General features: G+C 50.6%; 1 protein-coding gene across 5 annotated transcripts in view; it reads left to right on the top strand.

Annotated features, from left to right (window-relative positions):
• Nucleotides 1-1,468: 1,468 nt before the first annotated feature.
• KLHL22 (kelch like family member 22) overlaps nt 1,469-22,058 on the top strand; it is a 31,889-nt gene continuing 11,299 nt past the window's right edge. Inside the window, exons 1-5 of one of the 5 annotated variants that reach the window (XM_046641082.1) lie at nt 1,469-2,296; nt 2,492-2,757; nt 11,833-11,998; nt 14,860-15,578; nt 21,342-21,534. In XM_046641082.1, the coding sequence (XP_046497038.1) occupies nt 2,267-2,296; nt 2,492-2,757; nt 11,833-11,998; nt 14,860-15,578; nt 21,342-21,534 (1,374 nt within the window). In that variant the 5' untranslated portion in view covers nt 1,469-2,266. Of the gene's footprint in view, nt 2,332-2,491; nt 2,758-11,832; nt 11,999-14,859; nt 15,579-21,341; nt 21,535-22,058 lie in introns of all 5 variants that reach the window. The other 4 variants (XM_046641083.1, XM_046641080.1, XM_046641084.1 and 1 more) reach the window with 4 other exon arrangements.

Here is a 22,058-nt window from a genome sequence, read left to right as displayed (position 1 = left end):
TTACTGTGTCGCTACACCCATTCCCCTGAGGATGGACATTCTGGTGTCCAGTGCTTGCTCTAAGAACAAGGCTGTGATGTATGGTCTGAATGTGTTGCACTCTGAGCTGTGCTCCTTCAGAGAAGGGAACTGGTTCATTTCTCTTCACATCCCCCTCAGCACCTAGCTTAGTTCTTTAAATTGTGCTTGATGAATGTGCTTTGTCTGCCCGAGGAAGCGGTCTTCCCATTATATTGTACTCTGTACTCGCAGTAGGTGTAGTTGCTGTTCATCTCTTCCCAAGAGGACAGAGGGGCTGCTGTGCTCACAGCAGGTGGGGGCCCACCAGGGGCCTCCATGTCTGTTGGGGCAGTTGGTCCTCAAAGCCATCCCCAGAGAAGGAGGCCCTCTTGACTCCATGATGGAAGGACCTGGGTGGTGATGGAAGGACCATGATGGTCCTGGTGGTGAGGAGGAAGCCAAGGCTTGGAGATATGAGCTAAGTGCCCAGAGTTGGGTGGTTGGCCAATGGCACAACCAGCCATGGAATGTTGAGGTGTGAGTGAGATAAAGCCCCAGCCCCCAAGGGGACAAACCTCCTTGTGGTGGGTAGATAGGACAGCTTCAGTGGTGAAGCACTCCTGTCATGTTCTTGACACAGTGACAGAAGTGATTGAGCTGGACCTTGACCAATACAGGGTTATAAGAGACAGAAAGGCCTGGATGGGAGTCTGAAGGTGTTCAGAGGATGATAGGTGTCCCTTTTGGTCTAAGGGCTAGTGACAGCTTACAGGGGAAGGAGCGTTTTGAGCCAGATCACGAGGAAGAGCCTCAAGCAGGAGGCAGTAGGGCGCCAGAAGTCAGGTGGCACACTCTGAGGCGTTTTGGGGAGTCAGGGAGGTTGGGGCAGGAGGTAGGAAACCAGTTGGGGTGTCACTGCTGCATTCTAACCCGAAGTGGTAGCTGTGAAGGAATAAGGGATGACTGTCTGAGATGGGAGAGAGGAAGGAATCCAAACAAGAGAGTCTGTCGGACCCCAGGGGTACAAAGGAAGAGAGATCATTGAGACCCAGTAACAGAACTAGACCAGTTGGGAGGGCTGTTAGCTGTATTAGGCATTGAGCTGGGGGAATGTGGGGTGGGCTCTTGGGAAAGAGGGGTGGGCTGGGACAGGGTGTGTTGGTGAGGGGAAGATGTTAGAAAAGGGGGCATTGTCATAGGGCAGAGTTTCCAGGCAAGAGCGGTGGTCAGCACGGAGATACGCCTTGGTTCTGGCCGTTTCTGCACAATCCAGTCCAGGGTGGAGAAGAGGCGGGGTGGGCAGAGGCCAACTGAGGGGGCCAGCACAGAGGAGAGTTGAGCGTGGTGGGCGGGAAGCAGTGGAGGGTCAAGAGGAAGCAGGTCCTGGGGGATGAGGAGGCAATAGGGGGCAGTGCTCCTGAGCCCCAGTAGTGAGGAGAGAGTTCTCTTGTTTTTGGCAAGATTTGTAGTTGGGGCTATTTTTCATTTCTCTTTTAAAGATACAGTAGGGAATTGGAGAAGAAACAAATTTGGGTAGGGGCTAGTGGAATAACCAGAGGTGGGGAAGGCAGGTGTTCACAGCTGTGTGGCAGGTGGCCCCCTGGCTCCCACCTGCTAGCTGGCTGGCCTGGAGAGTGTGAAGCTTGGCCACACCATGTGGTTCAGGACTGGCCACCCCCTGACTTAGAACAGCCAGCTGTCCATGGTGGCTTCTGGCTGGTTGAAAGGGCACGGTTGAAGTGTTTGCAGTAGGTTAGTTTCACTGATTGGGTTTTTAAGGTTCCTATTCAAATCTTTTTTTTTTTTTTTTTTAATATACTGACTCAATTTTTAGAAGGTAACTTTGAATTTAAAACATGATGCAGATGGTCTCAAATCTGTACCAGGTCTAGTCAGAGTTACTGTGCTTGACTCTAAGAATCTCAGTAAAAGAAGGCAGGTTCTGGGCACAGCTCTGGGTCTCCTGACCACCACTCAGGCCTGTTGTCATTTCTGTGCGTCCATTCCTGTGTGGGGAATCCAGTTTTGTTTTTTGTCAGTGGGTGAGAGGAAGAGCCCTTGAGGGCTCTTATGTTTATGTTCATCGTGTACTAATTTTAGATTTTCCCAACTAGCTGGGGACATTTGTTTCCCTTTTTTCAGTTGAGGAACCTGAGACTCAGGTTGGTCCTGCAGCGAGTCCGTGGTGGGATGGGAGCTCCAACCCAGGCTGATGTGTCTCCAGAACCCTTCTGTTTCACAGTGACGCTGAAGGAGATACAATGGGATGAAGACTCTTGGCAATGAAGGGACACAGGTCATCAGGGAGAAGTCCCCAAGTTTGGACGAGTGGTAGGAGGGGAGAGGGAGTTAAGGGGTTTGAGATCACAGAGACAGCACAGGGAAGCTGGAGCGCTGTGAACAGCAGGTGCCGCTGGGGGCAGAGCTGCCCAGTTGTGCATGATGTGGTGTCGCCTCCCCAGCTCATTTCCCGTCCCCTCTGTCTTGCCAGCTGACAGCCGCGGTGGTGAGGTCTGGTGTGGTGGTCAGAATGGCGGAAGAGCAGGAGTTCACTCAGTTGTGCAAGTTGCCTGTGCAGCCCTCACACCCACACTGCGTCAACAACACCTACCGGAGTGCACAGCACTCCCAGGCCTTGCTCCGGGGGCTGCTGGCTCTCCGGGACAGCGGCATCCTCTTTGACGTCGTCCTGGTGGTGGAGGGGAGACACATCGAGGCCCATCGCATCCTGCTGGCTGCGTCCTGCGATTACTTCAGGTGAGTTGATTACTTTAGGTGAATTACATACAGCAGTTCTAAGTAAGATAACCCAAAAAAATCTTGGCTCCACTAGGTAGATGTGTTAGCCCTCCAGAACCTCCCAGGTCTCCCCCTTGAGCTTCTCCCACTGCTCATTTGGCAGTTTGGTCGACAGCGAGAGAGACAGAGGGGTCTTAGGGTTTGTTTTTCTTTCAGCCATCCCATCTCTAGGGCATGCTCTTTTTTCTTTTCTTTTTAATGTGATATACTTGGCTTTGCTTGTAATACTGCACTTTATAAAATGAATTTTTTGCTGTAAGTACAATATCTTGGTATAAAACGTTTCATTTTGAAAAATTTCAAGTCTGTGGAAAAGTTTAAAGAATAGTATTATGAACACCTTAATACTAATTGTTAACATTTTGCCATCTTTGTTGTCTCTCTCTTTATACGCATGCATATCTTTTTTTTTTTTTGGTGAGAAAGGAAGATTTGCTGTGAGCTAACATCCATTGGCAGTCTTCCTGTATTTTGTATGTGGGATGCCTCCACAGCATGGCTGATGAGTGGAGTAGGTCTGTGCCTGGGATGTGAACCTGCAAACCTGGGCCGCCAAAGCAGAGTGTGCGGAACTTTAACCTCTTGGCCATGGGCCTGGCCCCCACATATCTTTTTTTAAGACATAATAACACTTTATGCCTTAGTCTTTTGCCCCACCCCCACCCAGTGTTCTTGTAATGCCAGCTGGAAGCCCACATGAGCTCTGGGCACTTCTCAGGATGTTTGGTCCCTGTGAATCTGAAGCCGAGGCCACGTGATTATCCACACAGCTGTGATGTGTGGAGTCACCCCTTTTGCGCCCCTTCCCTGGCCATCCATCTCCTGGCTCACACCTTCTCATCCCTTGGGTCTCTGCCTCTGACCCTCCCTGTGGATTCTTTGGTCCCTCTGGGATTTCTCATGGCCTCCTGCATGACCACATTCCAGCACTTGGCACATTTGGAGGAATGGGTGCCACTGCCCCCATTTTGCACAGGTAAGATAAGGCTCAGAGGGAGTGGGCCCCACCCGCAGTGATCAGCTGGGGCTGCATGGGAATTGCAGCCCAAGTTGTTCCATTCCAGTTCTGAGTCTATTTAATTTTTTTGTCAAGTCTCAGTTGTAGTTCTCATTTTTTGATTTTAGGAAATATAGAGCAAAAATATTTATTTAAGTGCCTCCTGTTCTTCAGAGGAGTTTATGGAGAGCGTGACCCAGTGGTGCCTTGGAGCCTCCATGTCCAGGGACAGCAGCATCCCTTCAGTTCACAGGGCAGGGTCTCGCCAAGGCCTTTACCAACCTTCAGGATAACTTCCAGGATGGTGGGTGGCATGGGGTTGCTGAGAACCACCTCAGGGAGGACTCAGGGCCCTCCTAGCAGAGGAATAGCCAGCTTAGGGCCTATGTGAAAGGGGCCAGCAAGGGGCTCTGGAACAAGTGGGACCTCTCTGATGCACCCTCGAAGCCCTTCAGGGTAGAGCTCCTCTCTGCATGCATGCCATCCTGACCATCAGTGTCACAGCACTCTTCCTAAAGGCCAGTTACAGATGCCGCCTTTCCCTAAGTGATCGAAAACCTGTGGCTTTCCACATCCTCCAGAAGCGAATCCTAGCACTTTTCACAGCCACCCTCAGGTGGACCTCTCGTGGGAGGTATTCCCCTCTCAGGCGTGGTCACTGTGCATGTTGACACCCCCTTCCATTGGGAGTGGGGGTGGGTGGGGAGTGACAACATTGGGAGAACTCAGGCTCATCTCAGATATAGACACACACATACACATAGACAGATGAAATGGATCATTCCCAAGCTTTAGCATGTTTACTTTATTATGATCGTTTCGGTTATTTGATTTAGGTTAAAATGATGAAGGACCCTTTTTTCCCCCCAGTTAGACTTGTAAACATGAGAAAGGTTTGTAATGTCTGATGTGGACAAGGATAGAGAGAAGGGCTTTGGATGGTGGGCTGGCCTGTAGCTTGGGCCCTGCAGTGGATGTCTCAGTGTCCTGTGGGATGTCATGGCAGGCACTAAGTGACACGGTGCAGGGGCGCTGACGATGATCCTTCTGTTCTTGGAGGCTGTCCAGTGCAACTGTTTATAAGCTGGTGGATCAGTGCCTGCTGAGAGAGAGGGTGAGCACCAGGCATTAGGGAGTGGGAAAGTGCAAGAGAGTAACATGAGCCCACTTGGAAAGTCTGGAAGGATACATGCTGACCTCTGGGAATTGAGCAAGGGAGAAGAGAACCGAAGGCTGACTTTCTCCCCTTATTGCAGTGTTTGAGTTATTTTGTGAAGAATAGGAAGCACTTTTGCAATGTAGTTTTAAGCCACGCATGATGCTCCTCACCGCTGGCGCACCCACCCCAGTGTGTGGTGTGACTCAGGGTTGAAAATCGCTGCCCTGAGGCTATGCCTGTTCACAGTCCCCTGGCACCATGTCCCGAATCCCTCTGGGAGGTGCCCCTGTCCCACTCTCCTCTCCCACTGTTTGTCCACCTGTCTTCCTTCTGGGAACCCAGCAGCCAGGTCAGTTGTTCTCCTGTCGTGCTCCACGGCTTTCTTGCCTCTGTGCTTTTGCTGTTACTCCAGCAGTGCTGCCCTTCTCTGCCTTTCCTGTCCTGCAGAGCGTTATCTTCCTTCCAGGCCCAGCTAAGGGGCCTCCTCCTCTGGGGAACCTTCCCTAATTGTCCCTCACCTTTTCCCAGCCTCTGGCTCCCAGGGCCAGCGCCGCGGACCCCTTGGGGGCAGAGAGCTCAATTGCGCTGGTCCTGGGAGGTGCCTGCACCCCAGCCCAGCTTCAGGAAGCCTCCTTTGGTACACACTCCATGCACGCTTTAGGAATTGACTGGGCAGACTGTACTTAGGGCTTCTTTCTTTGGCTTGTGTTAATAACTTTCCATGGCACATCTCTTTTGGCTCCCATGACCCTGTGCCTGCCTGCTTGCCCTGTATACCTCTCTTGGGCTGGTTCCTTGGCTCCTCCCTGACCACTGCATGTCAGAGGGACCCAAGGGCTCTGTCCTGTGTACAGCCTCCCTGGGTCATCTCATCCCTCCCTTAGTTTTAATGCCATCTGTGAATTATAAGATAGATGACCTTGCTCAACTTGGTCCCTGAGATTTTGAAAATTTGGATAAAATTGATGATTTTATAGAAAATAAAAATTGATAGAACCCTACCCCCGGAAGAGAAAGTTATGTTCTCCACAAAAGTATAAAGCCCCATGCGTCCCAGGGAAGCTGTGTCTTTTAGGAACAGACTCCAATACCATTTAAACTTTTCCAGGGCAGAGAAGAAGAAAGGAAGTTTCCAATTTTTTTTTTACAAAAGTTACATAATGTTGGTATCAAAATTGGACAGGTAGCTGACACAGAAAGAAAAGTGCAGCTTGTTTACGAGTGACAGTGTGAAATCTTCAGTGAGACCTGGGCACACGGAGCTGTACCAAGTATAAGGTAACTTGCAGAGTCGTAGATCCTCGCCCAGGTGAGCTTTGTTCTTAGAACAAAAGGTAGTTCCAAGTTAGGGAATCTTTCTTACAATGCAAGGCGCTAATCAACCAAGGGCCACCTGGCATATGGCCACTAGGGACATGGTAGGCCGGCGTGTAACAGTCAGCATCCATTCCTGCAGCTAAGACGCTTTTTGAATGGATGGGAAAATAGTGAAGTGACACTTTACCGCTGCTCTCCCACTTCACCCCCACCACCACGGGAACCCTTTTTAAACATTCCTATTCATCCATACACTTTTTTTTTGGCAAATACTAGTCCGTAATTCTCAACCCCTAACAGGTCTGAAATTGAAAGTTGTTTTGTTTTGGTTTTTTGTTGCACTGTGTTGTAAAAGCTTTCTAAGTGTGCTCTAGAGGTCTCCCAGGGCTGATTTTGTTCATGGACGGCTGTTCAATCTGTCTAATCATTGATCTTTGTCGGGGGAGGGAGAAGCTGGGTTCTCCTACATTTCTTTTTTTTTTTCTTTTTAAAGATTGGCAATTGAGCTAACATCTGTTGCCAATCTTTTTTTTTTTCCTCTTCTTCTTCTTCTCCCCGAAGCCCCCCAGTACATGTTTGTATGTTGTAGTTGTAGGTCCTTCTGGTTGTGCTATGTGTGACGCCGCCTCAGCATGGCCTGATGAGTGGTGCCATGTCCGTGCCCAGGATCCAAATGGCGAAACCCTGGGCCGCCGAAGCGGGGCGCACAAACTTAACCACTCGGCACGGGCCTGGCCCCTTGTGTTTTTTTTAATATATAACTTTGGCACAAATTCATTTTGTGGTTACAAAACCCACCCTGAACTGATATGAGGCTAACTATATTTTTATCCTACTTAGTGTGCATCTTTATACATTTTGCTTTGGAAATATTAAGGCGTTTGGATATGTGGTACTGACCTAGACCCAGGGGGGCCATGACATCCTATATGACACGGGTACAGTGTCTCTCCAGCTGAAGCCTTCTGAATTCTGAAACATACTTGGCCTCAAGGGTTTGGATGAGAAATTGGTGGCCTGAACAAGCCCACACAGGAAATGTTCCCCCACCTTACATCAAAGGCAGCTCACTAGCACCTTGTGACATCTGGTTGTGACATATTGGCAGTATAGGTGACCCTTGTTCTGCACAGTGTTCTGTGATGTCCGTGCCCTCCACTTATTTGGTTGGTCTCCTGCTGCTGGGTACTTGGTGAACGTGTTTATTTTTTTAATTGTGATTTTAGAGAACATATAGCATCAAATTTGCCATCTTACTCGTTTTTAAGTGTACAGCTCAGTGGTGTTAGTATATTCACATTGTTGTGCATCTCATCTCCAGAACTTTCTCATCTAGCAAAACTGAAACTCTGTGCCCGTTAAACAACTCCCCATTCTCTCCTCCCTCAGCCCCTAGTAACCACCATTCTACTTTCTGTTTCTATGAATTTGACTATTCTTGGCACCTCTTATAGGTGGAATCCTATATTTGTTGTTTTGTGACTGGCTTCTTTCACTTAGCATAATGTATATCTTCAAGGCTCATCCACGTTGTAGCATCTGTCAGAATTTCCTTTCTTTTTAAGGCTGAGCGATATTTCATGCTATAGATAAGCCACATTTTATTTATCCATTCATCTGTCAGTGGACACTGGGGTTGTTTCCACCTCTTGGCTGTGGTGAATAGTGCTGCTACGAATATGGGTGTACAAATATCTCTTGGAGACCCTGCTTTCAGTTCTTCTGGATATACACCCAGAATTGGAATTGCTGAATCATAGGGTAATTCTATGTTTAAGTTTTGAGGAATTGCCATACCAGCGGCACCATGTTACTTTACCACCAACAGTGCACAAGGGTTCCAATTTCTGCACATCCTTGCCCACACTTATTTTGTTTTTTTCATGGTGCCCATCCAAATGGGTATGCGGTGTGAAGAACTTTTAAAATTTTTTTCTTTTTAAGTTTTTATTTTGACATAATTTCAGAGTTACAGAAAAGTAGTAAGGCTACGATAAAGAATTAAACATCTATTTTTGGTTAAAAACAGCAAAAACGAAAAAGAAGTAGATATATATTTTATTTTTCTTTTGGCCTTTTTTCGCTCCCTCTTATTTTGAAAGATGTCAATCCTATTGAAAAGTTGAAGGATAGACATAGTGAACACCTGTGCCCTTCGCCTGGCTTCATCAAGTGTTGACAGTTTGCCACATGCACTTCAGAGTAAGTTGCAAATATGACAGTTTTTCTCAGAATACTTCAGTGTGCCTCTAAGAATAAGGACCTTCTCTAACACATCTATGATATCATTATAAATCTGAGAAAATTTACAGTCATTCCATAATTTCATCTGATCTTGAGTCCATATTTACATTTTCCTAATTGTCTCCAAAATGCCTTATGTCTCCTTCGTCCCCCCTCCATTCAGGATCCAGTCAAGGTCCACGCATTGCATGGATCCTTTCTTTCCTTTTTTTTTTTTTTTTTAAAATATTGGCACCTGAGCTAACAACTGTTGCCAGTCATCTTCTTTTTTTTCCCTTCTCCCCAAAGCCCCCCAGTATATAGTTGTATATTCTAGTTGTGAGTCCCTCTGGTCATGCTATGTGGGATGCCACCTCAGCATGGCCTGATGAACAGTGCCATGTCCGCGCCTGGGATCCGAACCAGCAAAGCCCTGGGCCGCCGAAGCAGAGCGCATGAACTTAACCACTCAGCCGTGGGGCCAGCCCCCTGCATGGATCCTTTCTTAAGATGATAAAGTCTATCTGAGTCAGTCCAAGTGCCCACACCCTGCTCAGGCGGGTTAGTGCTCCAGTGTTGCCATCCCCACTGTTGCCAGTGTGGTTCTGGAGGTCCCGGGTGTGCAATAGCACAGTCCTGGAAAGTGCAGGAGAGCCGGCCAGATGACCCCAAAGAGTGAGTCAAAGTACTGCAGAGCATGGGACAGTGTGCGAGGGGCTGCATGTGTAGTGGTATGTCTGAGAATGAATATAACATACATGTGCCAGGTCTGTGGGGAGATCACCTGCAAGACCTCCAAAGAGACCCGGAGGCTGGCATGACAGATAAACAAGCCCACTGTGTCCCTTACAGAGATGCTGACACTCTCTACAAAAATCTAGATGTTTAACATGTTTAAAATACCAAGAGGGTTTCTTGGGGGAAATTGCACAAACTGATTCTAAAGTCTAAATTTAAGAAAGGAAGCAACGGCCAGGAAAGTGTTGAAAACAAAGATAACAAAAGGAGACTGGCCCTACCCTATATCAATACATATGATGAAGCCACAGTCATTGAAACTGTGCTTCTGGTGCATGGAGACAGATAGATGATTGGATAAGGGTTTAGGGAGTTTGGACACAGATACCACCCCATCAGGAATAAAGATGGTGTCACAAGTGGGGGAAGGTGACAGTGGGGTTACCATCTGGAAAAACAGAAAGTGGGACCCCTGCTTCACACCTTGTACCAAAATAAATTTCAGGTGGATAAACAATTTTAAATGTGAAAGATGAAACAAAAAAACTAGAGGAAAACATGGGGAAATATTTTTCAATGTAATTTCAGAAGGAGAAAGCCTTTCTATCTCTAAGTTTGATGTAAAACTCACAGGCAAAAAAAGAAAATGATAAATTTGCGTTCAAAACAGACTAACTTCTGCATGGCAAAAAGCATCATAAAATCAAAAGATTTCAGGTAGAAAAAAGAAATTCAATTCATCCATAAAGGGCAGATTTCTTCAAGTTGACAAGACAGAGTCTAATAGAAAATGGGCAAAGAGTGTGGACTATTCAGAAAAGAAAATATAAATGACTATTAAACATTTGACGAAGTTGTCTGTCCCACTCGTTACAGGGCTTCTCCCTTACAAGGTTGATAGCATGTGGACAATACTATCAAAGTGTAAATCTGTATAAACTCTTTGTCCCAGCAGTTGCTTTTGTAGGAATTAGTCCTGGCAGCACATAGCAAAATGTCATGGGGGTAAGGCCGGCCATTCATTGAGTTAAACAACAGGAGATGAGAAGTAGCCCAAGTGTACCCCAGCAGGAACGGGTAACTCCTTTATGATAGGCTTTCCAGGGAGAAGGGCAGCCATGTGTGTACTGATCAGGAGCCATTTCCAAGATGTATTGTCAAGTCAAAACATGATGCAGAATATAAGGTTCATGGACTGCCGCTGGGGATAGCGCTGCCCTGGGGAGGGGAACTGATATCTGGGAGCAGAGAAGGGCAGGAGACAGACTTCCACTCTTTTCCATATTTTAAGTCTTCTACCCAGTATATGTGTCACCTAGTCAAAAAAAAAAAAAAAATGTAAACATGGCTATTCTATCATCTCCACGTTGTCGACTGTCATATTTCAGCCCTGATGTCTCCCCTGACTGTTGCCTGTTCCCTCTGAACACCTAATTAATGTCTCCTCTGGGGCGCCTCACACTGATGGTGCCACAGTGGGACTGCACTGCCCTCTTTGACCCTGTTTATCCCAAGTCCCCATCTGCCCAGCTGCTGCACCACGACCCCAGCCAAGGGCCCTGATTCCTCCCTGCTCTCAGCGTGTTCTCTCCACTCGGTCTCAGGGTGGCCTCAACTACAGCTCTCCAGCCACCTGGCCCTCCCCAGGCCTACAGAAACCTTACTGCCTCTTCTCTAGCTTCTCTGCTCTGGCCAACGAGTCTGAAAAGTCAGCTCACGCCACTCTCCTGAGTAAAATTCCCCAGTGGCGCCTCATTATACTCAGATTTCAATCTGAACTTTCCCCTGCCCAGGGGGTAGCAGGACCTGGCCCCGTCTCACCTCCCACTCACTTCTTCCTCGCCCTGGCTGCTTTGCAGGCCACGCTCATCCTTTCCCTGGGATGTGGGCACCTGTTTCCTCCACTTGGAATGCCGTCCCCTGGCTGGTGAGGTGCCACCCAGCCTCATCTCACTTCCTCAGAGTGGGTCCTCCCTGCCCCTCATCACTCTCTACCTTCTCTGCTCTTCCAGCCGGCACTCCCAGGTCAGACGCCTGTTACACTCCTTCCTGGCATTTCTGTAATCTGAGGTACCTCACCTTTTAATCTTTTAGCCTCCTCCCTTGCATTAAACTCTGTGTACATGGGAATCTTGCCACTTTACTTCACTGTTGTTCCTTCTGCTCTTTGAATGGTTCCTGGCCTTTAGTGGGCACTCAGTAAATATATGTTGAATGGAATGACTTATTACTTGTTTCCATCCATTCATTCGTTCTTTCATAACATGCTCTGGACTGCTGCCGTGATCCAGGAAGCCTACTAGTGGATGCAGCTGAAATCAAGCCAGTTGTGACTCCTGCCTTCAGGGAGCTCGTGTGCGACTCCCTGGGGCACATGAAATGGAGATGGCAGTTTCTAGGATGGTTGCCCAAACTTGACTGGGAGCTTGTGGGTGCCTTCTCTGAGATGGCTCAGTGCTCAGAGCACGGAGCGAGCCAATGTCCCATCCCACACCACTGTGGGGCAGCCCGCTCCCCATTCCACATGCTCTTGCTCTTTGCGGCCTGGGCTGGCCTCCCCACTGATATAACTCCACTGTCTCATGTCTTCACTTTGCAGAGGAATGTTTGCTGGGGGATTGAAGGAGATGGAGCAGGAAGAAGTCCTGATCCATGGTGTGTCCTACAATGCCATGTGCCAAATCCTGCATTTCATATACACCTCCGAGCTGGAGCTCAGCCTGAGCAATGTCCAGGAGACGCTGGTCGCCGCCTGCCAGCTTCAGGTGAGGCTCTCCCTGTTTGAGTAGTGCAGGTTCATACTTAGGCGGGCTTTTCCCAGGTGCCCACCTGGCAGTGGCCTGAGGATGGGTCAGGCAGCGAAGGAGACAGTGGGCAGGGTGGAGGCTCTCAGGTGGTGCATACCTTAGCCAGCCCTGGGCACCAAAGCAGAGCCACTCCGAACACCTCTTGGCCCAGGCACCTGCTCTCCTTTTGCCTCTGCTCTTCTGCTGGTTCTTTCCCCTCTGCCTGGGTCTCCCTGCCACTGGAAAGATTCTGCATGTAAACGAGTGGCTGACCCTAATCCGAGTATGTGTTGTTCTGTATGTGCAGGCATCTGGCGAAGCTGAGCTTCCCCCAGCATTGTCCAGGCCCTTTCTGCTCTCCTCTCCACATGGCCTTGTCGATGTCTTTGAAACTGCTTTCCTTTTTTTTTTTTTTGAGGAAGATTAGCCCTGAGCTAACATCCACTGCCAATCCTCTTTTTGCTGAGGAAGACTGGCCCTGAGCTAACATCCGTGCCCATCTTCCTCTACTTTATATGTGGGACACCTACCACAGCATGGCTTGCCAAGCGGTACCATGTCCACACCCAGAATCCCAACCGGTGAACCCCGGGCCAAAGCAGAACGTGCGCACTTAACCACTGTGCAACCGGGCCGGCCCCGAAACTGCTTTCCTTTTTGTCATTCAACTTTGAATACTTGTTTCCCTACAAAATTCAGAAAGTTTCCTTCAGCATCCATCTCCTCCACACCGCGCACTCCTCCCCATCCCCCTGGTCTGCATATCCCACAGCCATTCTGCCAGTGCCCTGGGCACAGAGCCTCTGTGTCTCCTTGAGCCCTTCCGTCTTCATTCCCTGTGTCCGAGTTTGGACAAGTTATCCTTGTAAATCTTACCTGTAGCTATCTCTGTTTTGTTTCCGTGTCTTCATCTTTGTCTTGGCTTCCATCTCTCAGTTTCTCCCTCCCAGCTAGTCCCTGCCTTGTTCTCTTCCCCACATCCATTATGCACATTGAACACCAAACCATCTTCCCAAACACCGCTTTCCTCTCTCCTACTGGTCAGTGAACTACTATTGCCCACCGTCACTCATGGCAGAGGTTTGGCCAGCTCTCCTTAGCGCCTCCAAAGCCATTGCCGGGGCAGCACGGGAGGGGGAGCCTCCAGTTCGGCTCCAGCAACCCGGCTTTGTTTTGTTTTATTTTTAACATACTGAGCTTCTATGCAATGTTGTCTTTAAAGCAACTTTTACTTGGCATAACAGTTCCAAGTCAATAGGCCCATCAGGTTCTATTTGTTTCTGTAGCCAGTGACTGTTGGTGGCTTGCCCCCCATGTGCTGTGCCCTGCATGAGCTGAGGTTCAGACTCTTTGTGGTGTCCTCAGGGACCAGAGTCTGAATCCTAGCAAGACTGTCCCCATGGGTCACCCCCAGCAAACAAGTTCCCTTCTCTGAGCCTCTCGTGGGGCTCCTGCATGGGGTGGGCCTGGTGTGATTCCTCTGTGAGAGTCCACCTGGCAGAGGGCCTGCTGCTCTGACAACGAGGTCGGGAAGGGGAGGGTAACACAGTCCTTGTGCTGGGAGGCTTGGGTTCTTCAGTGTCCTGGCCCACGACAAGTCAGAAGTAGTATTTTAGGAAGAAGCGGCAAAGCAGAAGTGCCTGCTGAGGGAAAAAGCAGGTGATCAGTGAAGACTTTCAGAACCTCACAAAGCGCCGTCAGGGCAGACGGGCACTTTGCAGGTTTCCGTTCAGCCCTTAGCATATCACCTGGCAAGCACTAAATGTCTTTTGAATCAGAAAAAGTAAAAATGAAAATATTTTAAACATATTTAATAAGCTTCAGATGCCAGCAGAATTACTCTGTGTGCACTGGTAATTTGTTGATGATGCTGGGTAAGTGAAGTATTCCCATAGAGAAAGTCTAAACTCCAGTTTACCTAAAGCATTTAGCCCCACCTGGGCAGCTTTCCCTAGAGCCCCTCCGTCTGTGTCCTTTGATTCTGCTGTGCGTCTGTTCCCTGATCACAGGGTGCTCTTGAGCCCTGGGGCCCAGTTCTTGGCTCCCACCCAAGCGCCATTCTCTCTCTCGCCTTCCTCCCAACCCCCCACTTCTTCTCTGCGGTTGGGAAAGGGAAGGTGCAGGCCACCTGGGAGCCTCCTCGCTCACCGGAGTCCCACGGGCCTCCGCCAGGCAGGATGGCTTCCAGCTTTTCAAGAACTCGGCATCAGGTTCCCAGGACGCCCTGCTGGCGCTTCTCAGTGCATGGGCACTTCCTGGCCTTGCTCCTGGGGCAGAGGGCGGGTCCCCTGGCCCTGCAGCTTTGCCTGGGCCTCCACTTATGGGGGTTGTGGCAGGAGAACAGAGCTGGGTGTCTTCTAGAGAGCCCGCGGAGGGACCGCGGGGTCCCAGGTGCCTCCACACCAGGGATAGCTGGCGTTTGTTCTGCTTCCTGCTTCTCTGGAGATCCAGTACTTTTCATCTGAAAGGCATATATATATCAGGGGTCCGTGCTGTGCCAGGTAGTTCCTGTGTACTATTTTGTTTTCATTTCTTCCTCCCGACTTTAACTACCCTTATTTTATAGATGAGGAAACTGAGGCTCAGAGAGGTTAAGAACATGCCGCAGACCACTTCCAAGCCAGGATTCAAACCCAGTTATTCTGCAGTGGGCCCATCATCTCTCATTTGTCGGGGGAGAGTGGCTGCTCCAGCCTCCAAATCAGGAAAAGGGGGGGACTCTTGAAGGGGCACGGGGGCAACTGCAGCCAACAGCCGAATAAGCAATGTCCCTGCCCTCATACTGTCTCCCATGTCCAGACACTACCTCCAGGCTTGAATGGGTCTTCTTCTCTTCACAGATCCCAGAAATCATTCATTTCTGCTGTGATTTCCTTATGTCCTGGGTGGATGAGGAGAACATCCTCGACGTTTACCGGCTGGCAGAGCTATTTGACCTGAGTCGTCTGACTGAGCAGCTCGATACCTACATCCTCAAGAACTTTGTGGCCTTCTCACGGACTGACAAGTATCGCCAGCTTCCCCTGGAGAAGGTCTACTCCCTCCTCAGCAGCAACCGCCTGGAGGTCTCCTGCGAGACCGAGGTGTACGAGGGCGCCCTGCTCTACCATTACACCCTGGAGCAGGTGCAGGCCGACCAGATCTCGCTGCACGAGCCCCCCAAGCTCCTGGAGACAGTGCGGTTTCCCCTGATGGAAGCCGAGGTCCTCCAGCGGCTGCATGACAAGCTGGACCCCAGCCCGCTGAGAGACACAGTGGCCAGCGCTCTCCTCTACCACCGGAATGAGAGCCTGCAGCCCAGCCTGCAGGGCCCGCAGACAGAGCTGCGGTCGGACTTCCAGTGTGTTGTGGGCTTCGGGGGCATTCACTCCACGCCATCCACTGTCCTCAGCGACCAGGCCAAGTACCTGAACCCCCTGCTGGGAGAGTGGAAGCACTTCACCGCCTCCTTGGCCCCCCGCATGTCCAATCAGGGCATCGCGGTGCTCAACAACTTCGTGTATCTGATTGGAGGGGACAATAACGTCCAGGGCTTCCGTGCCGAGTCCCGATGCTGGAGGTAGGAAAAGGCCCTTGGCCATACTTTGGTCGTGGGTGATGCTGTGGTGCAGGAGTCTCGGGCCCAGAGGGCTGGTTAGCAAGTGGGTTCTGCAAGGGTACGTCACTGGGGGCTGAGGCAGTCGGCCTTTTAAATCAGTCTTAGCACTTGTCGGGGTACACCTGTTTTGTGGAATAAAGTCCAGGTTAATCTGGCAAATGTGGATGGCAGTGAGATAAGGAAAAGGACACCTGGAATGCTTTCTTTCACTCTTGTCCCCTTCTCCTTGTCAGAAACCCACTCACCTTGGGTCGTATCTGCTGTCTTGTCAGTGAGGGCCTGGGTTATGACTGCATTTGATTGAGCACAGGAGAGGGGAGCCCCCGGCAGGAAGGGCAGTCGGGCCTAGGAGCTGAGAGCACTGGACGGGATGCTCCTTCCATCCTGCCCTCTTGAGCTTTGACATGTCTCATCTGAGCTTCCCTTCATCTGTCTGCTTTGCTCTTCTAACCACAAGCCCATGGTGGAGGATGGCTTCCTGTTGCTGCAACTCCTTCGAGCGCACAGTCCTCAGCCCAGGGGAGCAGGAAAGGCCAACAGGCATCGCTGAGCCTCATGCCAGATTTCCCTCCGGCCCTGTGGTCAGCTGTGTGCTGGGCGTGAGGTTCCTGGAGGAGGCAGTTTTTCCAGAGGGGGTTTTGTGGCCCGCCGTGGTCTGTAGGACTCTCAGGCTGTGATCCCTCAAATCTGTGTTTTTGGGCAGAGCAAGGGAAGTAAGGCAGATCCCCACAGCCTCCGCTACCGTTAGGTTTCCAGGGCCCCCTCTGTTGTACTTTGGTTTGATTTCTTGGGATTTGGTGCCTGTGGGAAGTTTTGGCCCCCTGCAAGCTGAAAGAAGGCACTGCAGAGAGAGAGATTGCTAACTGCTTCCAGTCGCTGTCAGCAAGTTGGCTGATTGAGTTTGTGTTTGTGTTTCCGTCCTCGGGAGTGGGGGTGGGGGTGGGGTCTGGTCTGGCCATGCCCCTCCAAAGTGAGCACAGTGACGTAAGTATGGTGACTGTGACCAAGGAGGAGATGGCCATTCCTCAGCCACCTCGGCTCTCCTGACCTCAGGAAGTGATCACCTTTGTTAAACTGATGAGACCAAAGCTTGGCAGTGTGTTGTGGTTAAACAGGAGGACAGGCTGAATTCAGAAAGGAGGAAACAGTGCCTTCATTTTCTCCCTAACCAAATTCCATCCCTAGTGGATGTGGCAGCACCAGCTTCAGGCCTTCCTCTTGCCAAGCCTTGAAGCTTTTTTTTCGGGAGCTCAGCTTCCCAGTTGGAGTGCCAAGGCCAGACCTCCCAGCTGAGAGCAACCCACAGGCCTGCAAAGCAGACCTCTCGAGAGTTTTGTCGTCTCCGGCCCTCAGCACAAGGTGGGTGGGGCGGCTGTGTGCCTTCAGGGAGGCCGCAGGGCTCTCCTGCAGGGCGTCCCTGGGGGCGACAGCAGGGGATGCTGCCTGCCCCTGTAGTCTGCCCTGTTACAGGTCATAGATTCAGTTTCACTCAAGACTGGTCTAAAAATCCCTTTCATGAACATGAGCTGTAAGACCCAAGCTGAACTCTGGAAGATGCTGACATCAGCCCCTGTGAGAGGTAACTACAGCCTCAGCTCCAGTCAAGAGGTCAGATCACTGGCAGGTGGGATTGGTGAGACGTGTGTGGTGGAGCAGGCACCGCTGAGGAGCGAGGGCACAGAGCAGCTGGCCGAGGGGGCAAGGAGGGCCCTGGGTTTCGTTCATCAACCCAGGGGAATGGCCCAAGAGTTTGGTTCTCTTCCTTTTCCTCTTTCATAGTTCACCAGCCTGAGAACCTACAGTCTTTCAGAATGTAAAAAAAACAGATTTTGCAGTAAATGAGGGTTTACATTTTGAGATGTTAGGGACTTTACCAACTTATATCTTTTTATTTTTTTATTTTAAAAGATTTTATGTTTCCTTTTTCTCCCCAAAGCCCCCCAGTACGTAGTTACATATTTTTAGTTGTGGATAGTTGTGGGTCTTTCTAGTTGTTGGCATGTGGGACGCCGCCTCAGCATGGCCTGATGAGTGGTGCCATGTCCGTGCCCAGGATCCGAACTGGCGAAGCCCCGGGCCGCCGAAGCAGAGTGTGTGAACTTAATCACTCGGCCATGGGCCGGCCCTACCAGTTTATATCTTAAAGCATTGGTACAGAAACTGCATATTAAAGGTTACCTCTTTAAGAGCAAATTATATTTGTCTCTAAGATACCACTGTTTTTCTTTTCTTTTCTTTCTTTGACTGCATCTATATCATCCACGTTGCTTTTGCACCTTCTCCACAGCTCCAGCTCTCTGGGCTACTGAATACCAACTGTGCCCTTACCGGTAGTAGCTGCTCGTACGTTGCCCCGGGTCCTGACCCTGCTTAGGGTAGTCACTGGTCTTTTTCTTTAGGCATTTCCGTGACTATTAATATTTTAAACTATATTTCAAAAAATGTTTTAAATTGTAATGGACTTCTTTAATAGTCATGGGAATGCTTAAGTCATGAAAATACAGAAGAAAAACAGGCTACTAAATTTAACAAGGACTCCAGCACGTATTTGTACCAACTCTAGATTTCACTTCTGAGTTTGCAGTAGGATGATCGAAAATTGGCATTAGGGCCAGCCCTGGTGGCCTAGTGGTGAAGTTTGGCAAGCTCTGCTTTGGTGGCTCAGGTTCGGTTCCTGGGCATGGACCTACACTACTCGTCTGTCAGTGGCCATGCTGTGGTGGCGGCTTCCATACACAAAGGGGAAGATTGGCAGCAGCTGTTAGCTCAGGGTGAATCTTCCTCAGCAAAAAATAAAATATCGGCATTAAAGTGACTAAAACTGTTTATACCCTTATATGCAATTATAAAGCTTGTTTTTATTTGAAAGAAATATTATTTGAGGATTTCTTCTGACAAAGTGGAAGATTAATCCAATAAAGAAGAAAATGTGAGCTACAGGACACAGTGAGGAGATAAGAAGTCAGCAAAACTGTGGTCCTGTCTAAATTATTGATGTATCATGTCTGTATATGTGTGTGTGTGGAAAGTGTGTTTCCTTAAATCCGAAACCACAAATCCAAATGAACTCAGCCTACGAAACTGTGAGGGCAGGAGACCAGAAGGAAGTAAGCAGAAGCATCTGGAGAGTCTTGTGTCACTCTGCTGGAAGATGCTGACTTGCGCTTGACTGAAAATAGGGGAGAAGAGATGTACATGAATGAATGTCATGTACAGGAAGCGCAGTGGAAGGCACTATCTCAGCCAGTTAACCAGGCTTCTGTGAGCGCCGTGTCCTGGACTGGCTGCCTGTCCCCAGCCAGACCTTCACTTGGCTGGGTCCCTAACCCCCGGTCATTTAGGGCTCAAACACTACTTTCTCAGGAGACCTCTGCCCTCCCCAGCCCCTGCTGCCTGGTAGATCTCTCTCTCCTTACTCACTTTTTTGTGGAGCACTTGTGTGCTCTGTTCTCTTTAGCCTGTTTCCCATGCTGCAGTGGAAAGCAGGGCCCTTGTCTCTTGTTTCCCTCTGGATTCCCAGCACTGAACACCATGCCTGATCCGCATTGGGTGACCAGTGAATATTTGTAGAGTGAATGTATGATTTCACTGCTGGTAATCTTACTCCTTTGTTTAGTGGATAGACAGTGCATAGTCTGCCCTGAGCCAGGTGCTGCACTGAGGTCTAGGAACATACCCTCGGTCCTTCACAAACTCCCCTCAGGTTAACAAAGACCTTTTAATGTGTGTTATCCTTTATGATCCCTCATGATAGCTTTTTTAGGCACACGTGTCCGCCATTGGACATGTGTGAAAACTGAGTGAGCAGTTAAGACTGATGCTCGGATGTGGCCAGCTGGATGGGCAGAGCCAGCATTCACTGCTGGGTCTCTGTGACCCAGGTGCATGTTCTCTCTCTCCTGTTGGCCTGACTCTTGAGGCGTCCTGTCTCCTATCATTCCTAGCTGGCACGGAGAGGCTGGCCACATGGCACGGGTGGGAAGAAGGGGCTGTAGAGCGCGTCTGACTTGTGCTTTGGGGCAGAGGATGAAACTGACCTGTTCACTGACCCGCATACAGCACAGGCCAAAGAAAACTTTATTCACTCTCTCCTGAGCCAGTTGAAGTTCAGCTGGTCCTCTTTGGAGTTGGTCTCACTATGGAGAAATCAACATACTTATCTGAAAAAGCCTGTGACTATGCCTGGGCTTTTGAGCAAGGAGGTTCCCAGAAGCAGGTGAGGCGCTCAGATGCTGCTGGCTGGGTGATGCCCAGGGGAAACGGCCAGATACAGGTCAGGAAAAAGTAGGCTTTGGGCCTCGGGCTCACAGGGTCTTGGCCCCCTTGAGGTTCTGTGATCGTCTGTATTCACCCAAACAGCATACCTGCCTGGGTGCCCAGCAGAGTGCCAGGCCTGGGGCATGGAGAGGGGGAAGGGGCATGGGAGGCCCCAGGGAGTTGGGCAAGTCTGGGGCAGGGCTGAATGCTGGAAAGGTAGGTCTGGGCTTGGGCTGCTAAGAGCCTCAGCTGCTGGGCTGAGGCCGAAGGATTTCGGGGTGTGAGCAGTGGCTTTGCTGGTGAGGATGGGATCGGATGGACAGAGGGAGTGCAGGGTTCTGTTTAGGACAGGTGAGCAGCTAGCTGCAGACAGCTGGAAGGTGTCTGCAGTGTGGGTTCAAAGTGCAGGAGAAAGCAAGGGGTGATAGTTGGTCATTCTGGAGTGGCTGAGCTCCCCTGAGTTGAGAATGAGAAGCCTTCTGAAGGCAGAAGAGGGGCAGGGGGCCTCAGAGGATTGTTGGGGCAGGCAGGAGTGCAGAATGAAGCTGCTGCTTGGGGACTAGACTTTTTTACCAAGGTTGATGGGGAAAGAAGGAGAAGGCAAGGCTGTGACTTGGGGACAGCTGCATCTCCTGTGAAAGGGGTGTGAAGGTGGCGCAACATCAGAACAAGCTTGTCAGGAGAACGAGCTTCATAACAGTGCTAGTGTGGCGCTGGGGCTGAGCAGGAGCTCAGCAGAGGTCCGCTTCCCTCCCCTCCCTGCGCCCGCTCTCCCAGGCAGCCCCTCAGCCCAACAGTGCTTCTCCAGCCTTGTGGCCCTGCTGCAGCCAGCTCAGCATCTCTCCGCCCATGGGAGTGCCTGGGAGCCCACAGGACCCCTCCCTCACGGTGCCCACAGTTCATTGTGGGAGGTAGCACTCCCACTCCTCCAGCTGGGGAGGTCGAGAAAGCTGTGGGAGTGGCAGTAGGAGAGTTAGGAGAGGCACATGAAGTGATGAAAGGGTGGGCTGTGTCTGGCAGACCATGCAAGGAAGTGCCGGAGTTGGCTGGAGGCCCAGAGCCTGTTGTGCCAGTGCAGTTGAGAGGCTGTAATTGGGGCCTTCCTGAATGGGGACGGGGCCATGAGGACCATGAGGTGAGATAGGTGAGGTGGAGGTGGCTGTAGGAACAACCATTGCGCAGCCTGGGGTGGACTTGAAACCACCCAAGAGGTTCCGCCTGGAAGGGACTGGCTTCCTGGGCAGAAATCCAGGAGGCTCCTGGCCACGGCTTCTAGGCTGCATGCTGGGGACGCATCTCCACCCAGGTGTGTATCAGCCTGCTGATGTGGCTGTGGGGGGGCATGTACTGGTTTTGGGGGGCAGCCGGGGGAGGGTTCAGGGTACATGGGTGGAGCAAGAGGAACAGGCCTGCTGTGCAGGCTCTCTCACCTGTCAGTGATGTGTTGCCTTCGTGTCCCCTCAAAAGGTATGACCCGAGGCACAACCGCTGGTTCCAGATCCAGTCCCTGCAGCAGGAGCACGCCGACCTGTGTGTGTGTGTGGTGGGCGGGTACATCTACGCGGTGGCTGGCCGCGACTACCACAATGACCTGAATGCTGTGGAGCGCTACGACCCTGCCACCAACTCTTGGGCCTACGTGGCCCCACTTAAGAGGGAGGTAAGGAAGCCCCTCCAGGAGGGGCCTTCTGCCTACTTTCCTATCAAGAGGGAGGCCAGGCCAGGGAGCCAGGCCCAGCGAGCAGAGTCTGCATCCCTCCAAAGACTCTGCACTCAGATTGGGGCGGGGGACCCCTGAGGTCCAGCCAGCCACCTAGGGAGAACCTCATCAAGCATCCAGACCCCATTACCCAGAATTTCACCTGCCTCTTGGTCTCACCACCTTGGCCCCAGGAAGTTGCTTTAACCCTGCAGTTCAATTGTATACAGAATCCTCCCGTTTTTCTGTCCTTCAGCGCAGCTGAGATGAGCTGGGGTGTGTCCAAAGATGTTGTTAAACAGGAGGGGCACTGAGAGAGATGAAGCCTCAGACTTCTCCCCCACGGGCCTCCTGGAGGGCGGGGTCTTATAAGTTGTATTTTTCATGTTTTAAAAAAAAATCACGTGTGTCCTGCACAATACCTTGGTTCGTTGAAATTTGAAGATGTTTAGAATATGTTCATTGTGGAAAGGTGCTGCTTTAGG

The sequence above is a fragment of the Equus quagga genome, chromosome 15, assembly GCF_021613505.1.
Source record: "Equus quagga isolate Etosha38 chromosome 15, UCLA_HA_Equagga_1.0, whole genome shotgun sequence".
Classification (NCBI taxonomy): domain Eukaryota; kingdom Metazoa; phylum Chordata; class Mammalia; order Perissodactyla; family Equidae; genus Equus; species Equus quagga.
This window is presented reverse-complemented; position numbering and strand designations above follow the sequence as displayed.